The 12,385-nt window shown below is 48.7% G+C and overlaps 1 protein-coding gene across 1 annotated transcript in view; it reads left to right on the top strand.

The window, feature by feature from the left end:
- Window positions 1-1,109, top strand: part of FAM81A (family with sequence similarity 81 member A) — an 80,490-nt gene extending 79,381 nt beyond the window's left edge. The window contains exon 9 of the mRNA XM_008268948.4: window positions 836-1,109. Within this exon, the coding sequence (XP_008267170.1) occupies window positions 836-867 (32 nt within the window). The 3' untranslated portion in view covers window positions 868-1,109. The remainder of the gene's footprint in view (window positions 1-835) is intronic.
- Window positions 1,110-12,385: the final 11,276 nt, after the last annotated feature.

A 12,385-nucleotide genomic window follows, 5' to 3' on the forward strand; every position in this document is an offset into this window, starting at 1 on the left:
ATGGTAGTTCCAGCCCAAAGGAAACATGGCTATTAACATTGAGATATAAATGGAACAGAAGAAATAAATTTTAGGGATAGGCATTGTGGCATAGCATGTAAAGCCGCTGCCTGCAACTTCAACATTCCATATGGGCGTGGGTTCGAGTCCTGGCTGCTCCACTTCTGATCCAGCCCCCTGCTAATGCTACTGGGAGAACAATGGAAGATGACCCATGTGTTTGGGCTCCTGCCACCTACGTGGGAGACCTGGATGAAGCTCCTGGCTTCTGGCCCAGTTCTGGCCATTGCAGCCATCTGGGGAGTGAGCCAGTGGATGGAGATTCTCTCTCTTGTCTTCTCTCTCTCTCTTTCAAAATAAATAAATCATTTTTATAAAAAAAAAAGAGAAAGAAAATTTGAAATTCAGTTCCTGAGTTGCACAGGTGCTCAGTAGCCACACATGGGTAGTGACTTTAGGATTGTCCTGTGCAAATGTGCAACATTTCTGTGGTCATAGAAAGCTCTGCTGGGGAGCAGACATCTGGCGTAGTGGTTAGGCTGCTGGTGAGACACTCGCATCCCACATGGAGTGCCTGGATTCAAGGCCCAGTTCTCTTCTGCCAGCCAGCTTCCTGCTCCCGTGCACTCTGGGAGGCTCAGGGCCCTGGGTTGAGTTCCCTGCTCCTGGCCACGCTGGCTGTTGCAGGCATCTGGGGAATGGGCCTGTGGATGGGAGCTCTGTCTGGCTGTCTGTCTGTCTCTGTCTTTCTGCCTCTCAAATAAAATAAAATAAATAAAATCCTGTTGGGCAATCCTGGTCTAGAGCATTCACTTCCTCACCTTTTGATTCCCAGCCCTGCCCGCAACTCTGCATCTTCTTCTGTGAGCCTAAAATGAGCCTTGGACCCGGGGCTTCCTTCCAGCTTTGTCCCTACAATGTGGTGTTAGTGTCCCGCTTACAGGTACTTTCCCAGGTCTGTATTTATAAAATGTTATCCCCAAGCAAGGTGAATAAGCTGTAGCGACCCGCTGTACAACGATCCTGTATTGTACACTTCCGATTTGTTATGAGTGTAGATCTCGTGCTATGCGTTCTTACCACAATAAAATACAATTGAAAAAAGATTTTTTTTTATCGCATCTGTCAGTTCTGATCAGCAGATAGAAGTGCCTGCAAGATTGGACTGAGAAGGTGCCAGACTCAGAGGACAGAGCCAAGGCATGTCAGCCATGGGGGGGGGGGGGGGCAGAGGCAGCGGTCCGTGTGCTGTGTGTGTCTACAGGTTTGTCCCAGCACAGTCTAGGTGAGCAGGAGGCCTGGCTAAGGGTTGTTGGCCAGGGGCCTGGAGTGATCCTGAGGCTCCCTAGTGAGAGGGACCTGGTGGGCCTGGGATGAAGGTGAGGCAAAGAGAGGCACTCACCTTGGGAAACGTAGAGGACCCTCAAAACTCTGCCATTAAGATTTTATACAATAGGCCGGCGCCGTGGCTCAATAGGCTAATCCTCCACCGTGCGGCGCCGGCACACCGGGTTCTAGTCCCGGTTGGGGCGCCGGATTCTGTCCCGGTTGCCCCTCTTCCAGGCCAGCTCTCTGCTATGGCCAGGGAGTGCAGTGGAGGATGGCCCAGGTGCTTGGGCCCTGCACCCCATGGGAGACCAGGAAAAAGCACCTGGCTCCTGGCTCCTGCCAGGATCAGCGCGGTGCGCCGGCTGCAGCGGCGGCCATTGGAGGGTGAACCAGCGGCAAAGGAAGACCTTTCTCTCTGTCTCTCTCTCTCACTGTCCACTCTGCCTGTCAAAAAAAAAAAAAAAAAAAAAAAAAAAGATTTTATACAATAATTGAAATCGTTTTATTCAGTTTTATTTGAAAGGGAGACAGAAAAATACAAAGACTGAGATCTTCCATCCATTGGTTCACTCCCCAGATCCCCACAACAGCCAGAGCTGGGCCAGGGTGAAGCCAGAATCCAGGAACTCCATCCAGATCTCCTACACGAGTAGCAGGGACCCAAGTTCTTGAGCTGTTATCAGCTGCTTCCCGGGGTGCACGTTAACAGGAAGCTGGAATCAGAAGCAAAGCCTGGACTCATCCGGTCTGGGGTGCAGGCACCCCAAGCCCATCCTTAACTGTTGTACCAAATGCTTGCCCTTATTTTATGTAATACTTTTAAAGATCAAAATAATACCCAAAAAAGCATGAGGCAAGGGGTATTTGGTATAGACATTAAGATGATGCTTTAGACACCTGATATATCAGAGTGCCTGGGTTCAAGTCTCTACTCTGCTTCTGTTCCAGCTTCCTGCTAATGTGCACCCTGGGAGGCAGCTGATGAAGGCCTAAGGACTTGGGTCCCTGCCATTCATGTGGGAGACTTGTATGGAATTCCTGGCTCCTGGCTTCAACCTAGCCCAGCCCCAGTTGTTGTGAACATTCTGGGAGTGAACCAGTGAATGGAAGATCTCTGTCTGTTCTGTGTCTGTGCTTTTCAAATAAAAATAAATTTAAAAAATTAATGGCAGGCACTGTGGTGCAGCAGGTTAGGCCACTGCTTGGGACAACCCCATCCCGTATCAGAGTGCTGATCTGAGCCCTTGCTGTTTTGCTTCTAATCCGGTTTCCTGGTCATGCATCCCAGAAGGCCCCTCCTACCCATGCGGGAGATGCAAATTGAATTCCCAACTCCTGGTTTTGGCCCGACTCAGCCCCAGCTGTTGTGGGCATTTGGGGTAGTGAATCAGTGAATGGATGGAAAATCAATCGATCTCTCTCTCTCTCTCTCTCTCCCTCTCCTCCTTCAAATAGATGGAAATAAACAGTTTTTACAAATTTAAAAAATTGTACGATGAACCAAATGTCAAATCCTGAGCACCAGATCTGTGTGTGTTGTGTTGGTTTAGAGCCATTTTGGAATTAAGGCAAAAGAAATAATGCATGTCCCTCCATCCATGTTTTATGCTCTTATGTAAAAATTGGACATTTTCTTTACTAGTTTTGGGAGGAGTGATTTTGATTTTTGACAATATTACCTGAAACATTGACGTTGGTGACAGAGGTGTTTGGCGGCTCCCTCCTTATGTTTCACATTTGGGTGACTGCCTTACTGGCCTTGTCCTAATTCCAGCCCTGCCCACATGCGTAGACACGTGGAGCTCAATTCCGAGCTCAGCTATTGTAACAAGCTTATCTTGGGAGTATCTGATTGCCTTGGTTGGTCTCTGGGCTTGTTAATCTCTAACCGCCATACTGCGTTTAATTTTCACGCTTGTGATTCAGTTCTTTTTGGAACCAAGTTGGGCCACAAATAGAGCCCAAACAGCAGACTCCTCTCTGAGATGTGGAGGAAGAGAGGGAGGAGAGGATGCCTGTGAGTTTCCTCCCCGTGCTTGGGCGCTGGGCATGTGTGGCAAGTTCCCTGGTGCCACAAGAGCCTGCTGGAATCCAGTGGCCTTTGCTGCCCCCATCTGGAGGGAGCGGAAACTTCCAGGCACCTGTGTCAACAGGGAGTTGTAGCACCAGAGTGGCTCCCTGGGCTCCATTCTCATTGCCTACAGCAGGAAACCGAATCCCAAAGAGATCGGCAGTGGGCTTCGCAGGGGCGTATGCGCCATCTTACGAGAAACAGGCTGTCATGACAGTAGTGACAGCCCAACTTGTGAACAAGTGGACAAAATCTCTGCCTTTGTGAAGTTTTAATTCTAGCAAATGGTGGGAGGCCGGAGGGTAGCTACACAAGTAAGCTACCCAGAGTGATGGGCGAGAGTAAGAGCTCTGGGGACAGGAGTGGGGGTGTTCCAGGAGAGGAGGATGGCCAGGGGAGCTCTACTGAGCAGGTGGCTTGTGAGCAAGGCCTGGATGGAGGTGATGGGGCGGAGGTGACCTCCACAGAGCCCTGTGTCCCCCAAGAGCAAGCTGGGTCCAGTGTCCATGCTCCTAGTTATGCCCCTCACCATACCACCATACCCCTCCTGCTTCCCAAGTCATTACTGTATTCATTCATTCATTCATTCATTAGAAAGGGAAGGATGAAGGGAGAGAGAAAGAGAGGGAGAGAGAGATAGAGAGATCTTCCACCTACTGGTTCACCCCCTAAATTCCTGAAACAACTGAGGCAGGGCCAGGCCAAAGCCAGAATCCTGGAACTCATTGAGGGTCTCTCACATGGGTGGCAGGGACTTAAGTATTTGAGCCATCAACTGACGCCTCCCAGGGTGTGCATTAACAGGAAGCTGGAATGGGAAGCAGAACTGGGACTCAAACCCAGGCACTCCTATAGGGGCCGGGGGCATCCTAAGCAGTGTCTTAACTGCTGAGCCAAATGGCCACGCCTTCAGTGTGTGAGTGTTTTAAGGATTTATTTATTTATTTGAAAGAGTTAGAGAGAGAGAGGGAGAGACAGAGGGATCTTCCATCCACTGGTTCACTCCCCAAACGGCTGCAACAGCCAGGACTGGGCCAGGCTGAAGCCAGGAGCCAGGAGCTTCATCCAGGTCTCCTACATGGGTGCAGGGGCCCAAGCACTTGGGCCATCTTCTGCTGCTTTCCAAGGCACATTAGCAGGGAGCTGGATCAGAAGTAGAGCAGCCAGGACTCGAACACGTGTCCATATGGGATGCTGGCAGACTGAGGCTTAACATTCGACACCTCAATGCCACCCCCTGCACCCCACCAGTTCTCTTTTGCTTTCTCCTCTTGTTTGGGGTGGTTTCTTAGTCTGCACTACTAAGACTGGGTAATTTGTGAGCAGTAGAAATGCATTTTGCATGGTTCTGGAAGCTGGGCAGTTCAAGATCAAAGTAGATGGACAGGCTCTGAATCTGGTGAGGGCTGGTTCTGTCTGCTTCTGAGCCGGCACCTTGCTGCTATGTCCTCACCTGGTAGAAAGGGAGAGGGACCGGGGGGCCTGGCTACCTCCCTCCAGCCTAGAACCAGGGCGCCGACATCATTCACAGAGGCAGGAGCCCTTGTGACCGACTCCGCTCCCAGGGGCCCAGCCTGGGCGCTCCATCCCGGTGGGGGTTGAGTTCTGAGTTGTGAATGGCGGGGGAGCAGGTGCATCCAGGTTTCGAGGATGTCTTCTGGGGGTGATGGCCCTCTGCCAGGCCCAGGACTGCTCCTTCTGCAGCCTCTTTGATCTGCAGAAACTGGGTCTGATTTGGGGGTTTTCCAGCCTGTTAGCCGCAGACCCCACTGGGCCTCCTTATAACTCTCCTTAGAAGTTAAGTGGAACAGCAGGCATTCTCTCTATCTATTCACCTTTGCCATAAATGTATCAAATATTTTACAATGTGCTGGACGCTGATAAGTGTTGGGTTGGGATAAGTCCTCATGCAGCTGCTTATCTAGGGAGAGACACGGGCCCACAGAGATAAGCTCTTTCTCACTGTCATAAAAGAAATGTGCTGAGAAGAAGGAGGGACACACAGGGCTTACGCTCAGTCATCACCCTGTTTGTCTCCTGTGGCACAGTTCAGAGAGAATGGCAGTATTTGCACCCACACACTGACACGGGCGATGACTCCTGCTGTGCCCGCCTGCACCTCACCCCCAATGAGTCCCTCGACCCGCTCAGGCTGCCACTCTCACGGGGCCAGCACCGCTGCTCTTGCTCAGGTTGCCAGACGCTTCATTGTCACATCAAGTCCCATCATGCACCATTGCAGTCATAGTCCCGGAGGGCGTCCTGCGGGCCAGGCTCTGTGCTGGGGGCTGGGCTTTTGTGGCAGATGAAATGCAGAGTGCTCTGTTCCTTTCTCTCCCACCCACCAAGCCACCGTTCTTGTGATGAACACTTGAATGGCACAGACAATGAGAGAGAATAGTGCAATCATCAACAATATACCCAGCACGCAGATTTAACCATTATCATTTTGTCCTATGTTCCGAGATATTTTAAACTGTAGGTGCTCTGACATTTCACCTCTGAACGCTTCTCTATCCTCTAACAAGCCCCCCTGGGTGCTGCCACCTATTGCCGGGATGCTATGCTGAAGAGCTGGTTTGCACCCTCCAGGATCTAGCCAAGGGCCACACACTGCATTTGATCTTTTTTGATCTGGAAAATTCCACCTGATGTTGAGTTGTTAAAAGCGTCAAACTACTTGTCTTCTGCGCGTTCCACCTTCTGGATTTGTTTGCTGGCTTCTTGGTTGAGTTGTATGCAGCTGTATCCAATGGGGAGAGGCACAATGAGGCCGCTAACCTTGATTGTGAGGCTAAGGTGCTAGCGACCTGATCTCACCATTGCAAAATTTCATTTATTTCTTTGTGGCCAGCGAGTAACTGGGAGCGATTTCTTCTAGTGTGCATATCCCATTGACCCTTAACGTTTTGCTCAGCATCTACTTTTGTTTTTCCTAATCTGAAACACCATTTCTAGGATCATTTTACTATTTTTTGCTACATTTATCAATTTATCAGCTATATTCCCTTTTTAAAAAGACGTTGACATAATCTATCCCAATAATCATGGGTTGATAATTTTATTTTTATTTATTTGAAAGGCAGAGAGAGAGAGAGAGAGAGAGAGAGGAGATCTCCCATCTACTGGTTCATTCCCCCAATGCCCACAATAGCCAGGGCTGAGCAAAGTTGAAGCCAGGAGCCCAGGGCTCAATCCAGGTCTCACATGTGGGTGGCAGGGACCCAAGAGCTTGAGCTATCACCTGCTGCCACCAAGGTTGCATTAGTGAGAAGCTGGGATCAGAAGCTGAGCAGGGACTAGAACTCAGGCACTTCAACACGGGATTCAAGTGTCCCCAGTGGTGTCTTAACTGCTGTGCCAAATGCCCACCCCTGAGATGTATTGTTCTGTGAGGAAGAACATTCTCATCAACTGAGTGCATTTTTTTAGCACCTCACCCTTTTTTTCCCCTTAGATTTATTTATTTAGTTGAAAGGCAGAGAGAGAGAGAGAGAGAGAGAGAGAGAGATCTTCCATCTGCTGGTTCATTCCCCAGATGACCCCAACAACTGGGGCTGAGCCAGGCTGAAACCAGGAGCCCAGAGCTCCATCTGGGTCTCCCACGTGGATGGCAGGGGCCCATTCTCTGCTGCCTTCCCAGGTGCATTAGCAGGAAGCTGGATGGGAAGTGGAGCATCTGGGATTTGAACCAGTGCTTATATGGAATGGCACCATTGCAGAAGGAAGCTTAGCTCACTGTGCCACAGGACTGGTCCCAGCTCCTCACTCTTAAGACAGTGGACGACCACAAATTCCAGGGCCCCTGAGAAAAAGCTTTTCCATGAAAGGAAGGGGCCAAATTAAGCAACTAGGGAGAAGGTCTGTAAGATGCAGTTGAGGAAGCCCTCTCTGAAGTTGGAACAGAAAGGCAGAGAGGTTGAAATTGGGGAGACAACGATCGGGAGATCAAGCATCCAAACAAGACGGTCTCAGGCAGAGAGGCTGCAGGAGACAAAACTTATCTTGCATCATTTGAAGATATTTTCCCAGAACTGAAAGACAGAGGCTCCCTGTGAAAATTAACGAGACAGCCCCATGCAAGCACACATCATGCTGACATTGCCCACACCAGGGATGCACAGAGAACACTCCCAGTGTCCTGGGAGGAAACTGCAGGTCACATAGAAAGGACCAGGACTCTGTTGGGGTCAGCCAGCGCAGGATAGCCCTGGGAGCTGGACACCGTGCAGCAGTGCCTTGAAAAGCCAGTGGGAAAACAGCTCCTTATGCGAGGTCTGTGCACAAAGGATGAGAGCAGCACTAGAGTGGAAGTGAGATGTTTTCCGACTCATGGGACATCAGAAGGAGATGACTCCTTTCTCCCTTTCTCTGGGAGCTCCTGGGGCAGGCAGGATAGGATGTGGCTCACAGAAATGAGAGCGTAGAGCTGAGAGATCCAGCGCCCTGGGAGACAGCACAGAGGGAGGAGAGGGGCCCTGGTCAAGGATGCCTGCAGGGTATGAATGGGGGCCACTGCTGTCATGAATTAAATCAAGTTCTCAGACAAGGGTGGAACCTTCCTACCTTACAATAACAAGGTCACAACACAGGTGTGAAGCTATGGTTCTTATATTAAAATCAAAATAAATGAATTTATTGTTATTGACGAGCCTGCGTGTTATGGTAATGAGCCAGTGATATGTAGATGTTGAATAAATAAAGCTGCATAATTTATAAATTATTGTGTATTCTATAAAGTGTATTTTTTACCTTTGTTTCAATGAATCACTAATTACATTGTTATCAGGGTTTTTACATAATTTGTATTTTATTGCTAGTAATGATATAAAGGATTAAGATGCAATTATATTAAAGATACATTAAAATTTGAATATATTTTCATAAAGTGAATATTAAAATTAAAACATTCATGTTTTTAAAATGCTTTTCCTTCTGTAATATTAGAAATATTAAAACTAAAGAAAATATGAGTTAAAGAATATAATGTTTTTATTGTTGTAAAATTGATTTTTAAAAGAGATTTATTTGGGGCTTGTGCTGTGGCATAGTGGGCTAAGCCTCCACCAGTGGCACTGGAATCCCATATGGGCTCGGGTTCGTGTCCCAGCTGCTCCTCTTCTGATCCAGCTCTCTGCTAATGGCCTGGGAAGGCAGTGGAAGAAGGCAGTGGAAGACCCAAGTGCTTGGGTCCCTGCACCTATGTGGGAGACCTGCAAGAAGCTCTTGGTGCCTAGCTTTGGATCGGCTCGTCTCTGGCAGTTGCAGCCATCTGGGGAGTGAACCAGCAGACGGAAGACCTCTCTGTCTCTCCCTCTTCCTGTCTGCAACTCTACCTCTCAAATAAATAAATAAATAAATAAAATCTTTTTTTTTTTTAAAGAAAACCACATTTATTTATTTACTTTGAAAGAGCCAGAGAGAGAGAGAGAGAAAGAGAGAGATCCTTCATCTGCTGTTTCATTACCCAGATGGCCACTGTGGCCGGCACTGGGTCAGGTTAAAACCAGGAGCCAGGAGCTTTATCTGGGTCTCTCATGTGGGTATGGGAGCCCAAGTACCTGGGCCATCTTCCACTGCTTTCCCAGGTGTATTAGCAGGGAGCTGGATTGGAAGTGCAGCAGCTGGGACTCAAGACAGTGCAAGTATGGGATGCTGGTGTTGCAGGCGGCAACTTAACCCACTACACCACAACACTGGCCCCCTCTACATTTCTTTTTAAAAAACATTTATTTATTTGAAAGGCAGAGCAACAGAGAGAAAAATTCTTCTATCTGCTGATTCACTCTCCAAATGTCTGTAATGGCTGGGGCTGCACCAGGCCAAAACTGATGGCCAGGGATTTCATCCTGGTCTCCTACACGGGTGGCAGGGGCCCGGTTACGTGGGCCATCCTCTGCTGCCTTCCCAGGCGCATTAGCCGTGTGCTAGATCAGAAGCAGAGCAGCTGGGACTTGAACCAACATTCTGATATGGGATATGGTTATTCCAAGGTGTGGCTTAACCCCACTGCCCCACAACGGCTGCCCTTCTATTTGACATTTCAAAACCGAGTGTGGGCTGCTTCCTCTTTGCATTCTCGCTGTAACAATCTGAGTTCCCTTTTGGGCAAATGGATGCCTCAGCCAAAATAAGGGACCGCTCTGAAGCCAGGCAATGCAACCGACACATTTTAGTGCATTTCGAAATGAGTATTCCCATTCTATGCACAGGCACAGCCTCTCCCTAGCCTGTGATCTACTTGAAGGAGGGCTCGCTTTTCCCAGATATTTCTGGTGTCTAATAAGAGTCCGATACGAACTCTGAGCAGGCTTGCAGGTTGTCACAGGCGTCCTTGTGTTGCTGCCCGTGACGGCAGCTCGGGATAGAAAGCTTCTTGCTCCTTGCTCGCCGGAAGCCACCGTCAATAGCCCCAGATGGGCTAAGGTCTTTGATGAATAACAATGCAAATGATTTAGTTCCTGCCATTTTATTTTATTTATTAATCTTTTCTAAAAAGCCTGTGTTTGGGGGTGAAATACCAGAAGGCAGGCACAAAGAGCGGAGATCCTGGAATTAATCCCTCTTGGAGCGTGTAATCCATGCAAAGTGCTTTTGTGCGCATTATTCCCTTCGCATGTTCTTGCTGGGCTATTACCCATCTCTCGGAAGTGGGTTTTCTGAAAGCCTAGATGTGTCTGGCTTCATAAGGCACGCGAAGCAAAATGTTACAGTTCAACCTCATTTCAGCTACCAAGCCTATCACTAGATGGAGCAATAAACTAAGATTTTACAGAACCTGCGTCTTGCCTTCCCTCCTCCAAACGTCTTCCATAAGGATGACCTGGCCTGTGTGCAGGACTGTGTAATGCACAAAGCACTTCCCCTGGAAACAGCCCTAGAACAACGAGGTGTTCCGTTATTCTCACTCTCAGACGAAGAAATGCAGGTTCCTCATTGTCACTGAACCTCTACTATGTGTCACACTCTTAAAATACGTGTGTCTCTTAATTTGGACAACTACCCAGTGAGTGAGAAATTACTGTTTCTATTCAACAGCTGGGGAAAGGAAATCTCAAGGAAGTTCAGTCCAGGCCATACAGCTAGGAAAACCAGGCTGAGCGCCTGCCTCTCGGACTACAGGTGCTGTGGGTTTCTGAACACAAGCTCATTACACATCTAAACCTTCTGGGAGGTCAATCCTGTGTGAAGCCTTGCTCTATCTTTGCAATGTATTTAGTCTGCATTCCACAATTTTTTTTAAAGATTTATTTATTTGAAAGGCAGAGTTACAAAGAGAGAGAGAGAGAGAAAGAGAGAGAGCAAGAGAGCGCGCTATCTTCCATCCGCTGGTTCACTCCCCAGAGGAGAGTGGTAGTTTTTCCAACTGTTGAACAGTTACAGTCAGACCCAGCAGTTCCATTCCTAGGTATGGACTCAAAGAACTGAAAACACCTGTCCACACAAACAGCTGTGCAAGGCTCTCCATGGACTAATTCGTAGTAGCTAAAAGGCGAAGACAACGCAGAACCCAGCAACTGATGAATGGATAAGTAAAATGTGGCCTAGCCACACGATGGAGTGTTGTTTGGGCAGAAAAAGGACTGTTACGTGCTACCACAGGAACAACGCCTGAAAACACTCTGCGAAGTCAGAAGCCCTCTAGAAAGGCCACGTGCCTGCGACTCCACCTGAAAGAAACGCTCAGAGCAGGCAGCTCTGCAGGGATGGAAAGATTGGTGGTGGCCATGGGCTGGGGAGAAGGTGGAGTGATGAGTGACTGTTAATGGGAGCAGAGTTTCCCTCTGGGGTGATGAATGAAAATGTTCTGGAATTAGACACTGGAGATGGCTGCACAACTCTGTGAACGTATTAGAAACCCACCAAATCGTATACCCTAAAAGGGTAAATTTTATATGTGAGCTGTATCTCAGTAAAGCTGCTATTTAAAAAAACTCAAGGAACAAACGGTAACTGTCATTATATATAGTATTATTATAGAAAATATATATATAGGTGTTTGGCCTAGTAGTTAAGATACTGGTTAGGTTGCCTGCTTCCCACACTGGCGAGCCTGGGTTCTATTCTCAGCTCTGGCTCCTGATTTGAGTTTTTTGGGTTCCTGCCACCCATGTAGAAGACCTGGACTGAGTTACTGACTTCATTGCAGGTATCTGGGAGACTGAGTCAGTGCATGGGAAATATCTCTCTCAAATAAATAAATGAAAATTTAAAATATACTAAAAAATGTAATAAAGGATAAAGATGCAGTCATTGTGCCTTTGGGTTCAAAATAGAGCTGGGTTGAGGAGAATGTCTCCTCTTGCCTGGGTGACAGTCTCAACTTCTCTCGCAGAAATGCTTCCCCTTGTGCTGTGAGGTCCTGGTAGAAGCTTGTTTCCAGGCCCTCCACCTCCCACAAAGGCTGGGTCCCATCCGACTCTGGGGCTTCGAACCTTTAGTCAAGTGCCCAAGGAAGCTGTTGGGACTGAATCATCCTCAGGAGAGTAGCTGGAAGTTTCCGGCTGCGACCCCTGGACCTGGCTCTCCTCCCTTCTCCCTCTCCTTCAGCCTGGGCTTCTTTCCTGTCTCGGTCAGCAGAATCGGCTACCCAGGAGTTGTTTGTAAAGGGAAAGTGCACCTGTCTTAGGTAGTGTGCGGGACTTAGCAGCAGCACAAGCTGCACCTAAAAGCTTTAGCATCAGTCGTCCTTAGGCGCAACCAGCCACAGCTGAGCCCTCTGCAGTCCCGATGCCATTCTAAGCACTGCACTGCTCCTCCACACCTAATCCAGTCGGCACAAGTCATTCTGAGAGGTAGGTACTCTTGGCTCCGTTTTTCACACCAGGCACTGAGCACAGAGAAATTAGGTAAGTTTTCGATGGGAAGTAGGATTCAAATCAAAGTCTTTCTAGGCCGGCGCCGCGGCTCACTAGGCTAATCCTCCGCCTTGCAGCGCTGGCACACCGGGTTCTAGTCCCGGTTGGGGCGCCGGATTCTGTCCCG

Source organism: Oryctolagus cuniculus, chromosome 12, assembly GCF_964237555.1.
Source record: "Oryctolagus cuniculus chromosome 12, mOryCun1.1, whole genome shotgun sequence".
Lineage (NCBI taxonomy): Eukaryota > Metazoa > Chordata > Mammalia > Lagomorpha > Leporidae > Oryctolagus > Oryctolagus cuniculus.